The sequence below is a fragment of the Bison bison genome, unplaced genomic scaffold (genome assembly GCF_000754665.1).
Source record: "Bison bison bison isolate TAMUID 2011002044 unplaced genomic scaffold, Bison_UMD1.0 scf7180017864313, whole genome shotgun sequence".
Lineage (NCBI taxonomy): Eukaryota > Metazoa > Chordata > Mammalia > Artiodactyla > Bovidae > Bison > Bison bison.
The window spans coordinates 2,043,092-2,047,496 of NW_011494885.1; the positions used below are offsets into that span (position 1 = coordinate 2,043,092).

A 4,405-nucleotide genomic window follows, 5' to 3' on the forward strand; every position below is an offset into this window, starting at 1 on the left:
CTTGGAATCTATCTGATTGGGGTTTAAATCCCAGCCACCGCCTCTAACTGTCCTAACCTCTGAGACTGCTTCCTGCCTGAGAGGACCAGTCTCTTCTCCCAGGGCCAGGGGGACGGTGCCATGAGACACTCTGCATTTGTTAAATTTTTTTTTTTATTTCTGTCTTTATTTAGGCTGCACTGGGTCTTAGTTGCGGTATGGGAACTCTTAGTTGCAGCATGTGGGATCTAGTTCCCCGAACAGGGACTGAACCTGGGCCCTCTGTACTGGGAGCAGGGAGTCTTACCCACTGGACTACCAGGCAAGTCCCAAGATGCTCTGCATGTAAGATACATTCAGGGAGCCCCTGACACAGAATAGGTAGGTACCCAATAAACAGTTACCACCCCGCCCCAGTCCCACAGTCCAGAAATCAGCTCTGTGTGAATCCAGTCAGTTCAGGGTTTTCCAAGCACTTCCCCTGGGTCAGGATCTGAGCCAGATGCCTCGCACACAGTCTCCTCGGGAGCCTGGGGTGAGTAGGGGGGTCTTGCCCCCGGCACTCTTTGGATGGTGATTTGACATTTTTTATTACTTTTTTGACCACACCACAGAGCACATGGGATCTTAGTATCCCAACCAGGAATTGAACTCATGGCCCCTGTGTTGGAAGCACAGAGCCTTCCCCACTGGACCACCAGGGAAGCCCCTGGATGGGGACTTTAGTGGCACTCCTGTCTTCGTCTGGGCCTCTGTTTCCAAATTTGCAAGTTTGTTGAGTGAATCCTCAGGAGCATGTCACTTGGCATGCTGTAGGTGCCACATTAACACTGCTGTTAGGACTCCTCCCGTTTTACAAAAGTGGACACTGAGGGCATTCCCTGGTGGCATAATGGTTAGGGCTCCTGAGCTTTCACTGCTGTGGCCTGGGTTCAATCCCTGGTCAGGGAACTAAGATCCTGCAAGCATGCAAGAAAGTAAAAAAAAAAAAACAAAACACAGTGGAATGAAGCTCAGGGTAAGGTCAGAACTTCTCAGGGAACCAAGAAAATGTTTGTAATCTAGGAAAAAAAAAAGTGGAGCACAATACTACCAACTAAAAAGTAGAAACAGCCTAAATGTCCATCAGCTGCATGTCTGTGTGCTCAGTCACTTCAGCTGTGTCCGACTCTTTGCAACCCCATGGACTGTAGCCCGCCAGGCTCCTCTGTCCATGGGATTCTCCAGACAAGAATATTGGAGTGGGTTGCCATGCCCTCCTCCAGGGGATCTTCCTGACCCAGGGATTGAACCTGCATCTCTTGTATCTCCTACATTGGCAGGAGAGTTCTTTACCACTAGCGCCACCTGAGAAGTCTGTCCATCAGCTGATACATGGATAAATACAATGTGGTACAGCCATACAGTGAAACGTTATCTGACAATGAAAAGAAATGATGTACTGACACGTGCTACAACATGACGGATCCTGAAAATACTTTGCGAAGTGAAAGAAGACAAAAAATCACTTCTTTATTCACAGTAGCCAAGATATGGAAACAACTCAAATGTCCAGCAGCAGATGAATGGATAAAGAAAATGCTGTAAAGCCATACAGTAGAATATTATTCAGCCTTAACAAAGAAATCCTTCCATTTGTGACAGTCATGATGTGAAGTGAAATAAGCCAGTCAAAAAAGGACAAATTCTGCATGATTCCACTTACATGAGGTATCCAGAACACTCAAACTCGGGGGGTGGGGGAGGGACAGACTGGGAGTTTGGGGGTAGCAGATACAAATGACTACATAATAAAACAGGGAAGCAACAAGGTCCTACCATATAGCAAAGGGAACTATATTTAACATCCTATAACAAACCATAATGGGAAATATGAAAAGACTATGTATACAGATAGGTGTAACTGAATCACTTTGCTGTGCAGCAGAAACTAACACAACACTGTAAGTCAACATACTCTTCAATGGGAAATAATAAAAATTAAAATAGCTCAGAGTCATCGAAGTAGAGAACAGATGGGATGGGGGAGGTGGGGGAGAGTTGTTTAAGGAGCACACAGTTAGAGTTCAAAGACCTGCTGTTCAGCGTGTGACAATAGTTGACAGCATTGTATTGTGCACTGAGGAAAGTGTGAAGTGGGTAGATCTCACGTTGTGTTCTGAACACCCATACACACATATACACACACACAAAGACCCCATGTTCTGTGATCCCATTTACACAGAAACGTTCCAAACAGGCAGATCTCCAGAGAGAAAAAGGAGCCCAGTGGTGACCAGGGCCTGAGAGGGATAGAGGGGTTGGGTTGACGGTTAAAGGGGTGCAGGGTTTCTTAAGGGGGATGAAGTGGTTCCAAGATTGACTGCAGAGATGACCGCCCTGAACTGTGCACTTTAAATGGATGAATTCTCTGCTGTGTAAATTCTATTTCAATACAGCCATTTTACAGTGGGGCACCAAAATCTCGAAAAAGAATCCTGCCAAACTGAGATGAATACATCTTTCATTAAATGCCCACAAACTGCAGCCGGTTCGTTCCTCAACTCCCCACTTGTATATCTGTGACACTGAAAGTATCACTTGAGGATGTGAAGTGAGGGGCATGTATCCTCTGGACATCTCACCTTGTCCTGGGCAAAGAGAGGTTAAGCAGTTCCTCAGAGAGGGACAGGAACTGCAGCCCAGAGAGGGTCAGCTTCCTGCCTGGCATCACACAGCCCTGGGGCTCCAAGAGACCGTCAGACGTCAAACGTGAGTTCAAATGTGTGTGAGGTTCCAACCCCAGCCTCCACTCTGACCCCTGGCTGCCTCCTCCTTCCGACTTTGCAGAAAGAAAAAAAAAAAAGCCATGCCAGGAAGCATCCATCACAGCCTGTCCAACTGGGCCGGAGGGGCAGGGGTCAGCAAGGAGGTGACCTCAAGGTCTCCGTGGGGACTAGGATCCGGCAGGGCTGGGGGTGAGAGGCTGGAATTTTTCCCACCCTGCGATTTTCCTGCGTCAACCCAGGAGGGCGCCCTGGATGCCGCCAGCCCTGCCCCCAACCTCCTTCCTCTCTTGATACCGCTTCCCGCCTGAGGATGGGGGAAGGGGGTGTGCCAAGGTGGAACCACTGGGCCCAGGAGAGAAGGCACTTGGGGATGGACAAAATGATGGGTCGCTGGCCCAGAGAGGCCGAGGGCCTGCCGTAGAGTCATGCAGCCTCAGGGACTTCGTGTAAATGGGGCAGCAGGGCTGCTCCCGTCCTGCAGGGCCTCCCGCGGACTCCACTGCTCTGCCCAGGAGTTGGACCCTAGCCCGGCCTTGGGTGTGTGAGAAGCCCTTGGCCCTGGGCCCTGCCCCGGTCCTTCCTCCCCCCACACACTGGGGACTCAGCCCTTCCTTGTGTTAAATAGAAACCTCTTTATTCTAAGTATCGTACGTTCCTTAATACATTGGATTGAGGCCAGACCTTGAGGTGAGGGGAAAGGGGGGGCCTGGGATATTTGTGTACAGCCTTCCAAAACGCCACCCACCCCACGCTGGGCTGGGGAGCTGGTGCTGGGAACGGGCTTCATGGCCTTGGGAAAGTCCTTGCTCCTTCTAGCTGGTTTCTCCTCGGAACAGGGAGTTTGGGGGTAGGGGAGAAGACTACTAAGGATCTTGCCAGCCCAAGGGTCTGTGGTGCCAGGCTGGGAGTCGAGTTGGGGTGAGGGAGGATGGTCTGTCAGCAGCAAAGATGGGGGGCACTGAGGTGGGGTTGGGAGAGTCTCAGCGTCGGGCCTGGGGCCGCCGTAATGGAGACGGAGCCGGAGGCCTAGGCCAGGGCAGGCAGGCCAGCCGGGAGAGGGTGAGGCGGCCCAGGAAAAGAGGGAGGCTGAGGCAGATAGGCGGCCGGGGCACGGGGATGTCTGCGAAGAAGGCACGGTCCCGAGGCGGGGACAGGGCTGCCACCTCGCAGAGTTCCAGGTCCCGGGTCACCGCCAGGATCTCCTGGCGGGCGGCCGTGTGGCGCAGACCACGGATGTCAAGGAGTGTTGCCACGTGCTTCTGCCTGGGGGTGGAGGAGGGGACAGGTGCATGGGGGCCTCCAGATACACTCCCAGCCCACCTGGGACACCCACGCCCCCCAGCTGTCTCTTCCAGAACTTGTCTCAGCTCTGGAGCCCCTTTGCTCTCTCCATATCCCTCCTCCATATCTGTTCCCCCCAGATCCTCCCTTCCCACCAGCCCCCCCTAGATCCCACCAGCCCCCCCTCCAGAACTTCCCTCCCAACCAGCCCAAATCCCCCTACTCACAGTGGATTCCAGAACCCTCACCTCCAAAACCAGCACAAGAATCTTCCTCTTCATCCCATCTCAGCTCTTGATTAAAATAACCTTCCATCTTCACCCCTTCAGGAGTTCAGACCACTCCTGAATGACCATTCTGCTACTCTCACGCCTGTT

The 4,405-nt window shown here is 52.2% G+C and overlaps 1 protein-coding gene across 1 annotated transcript in view; it reads right to left on the reverse strand.

Annotated features, from left to right (window-relative positions):
• Nucleotides 1-1,469: 1,469 nt before the first annotated feature.
• EXOC3L2 (exocyst complex component 3-like 2) overlaps nucleotides 1,470-4,405 on the reverse strand; it is a 14,634-nt gene continuing 11,698 nt past the window's right edge. The window contains exon 10 of the mRNA XM_010852592.1: nucleotides 1,470-4,010. Within this exon, the coding sequence (XP_010850894.1) occupies nucleotides 3,728-4,010 (283 nt within the window). The 3' untranslated portion in view covers nucleotides 1,470-3,727. The remainder of the gene's footprint in view (nucleotides 4,011-4,405) is intronic.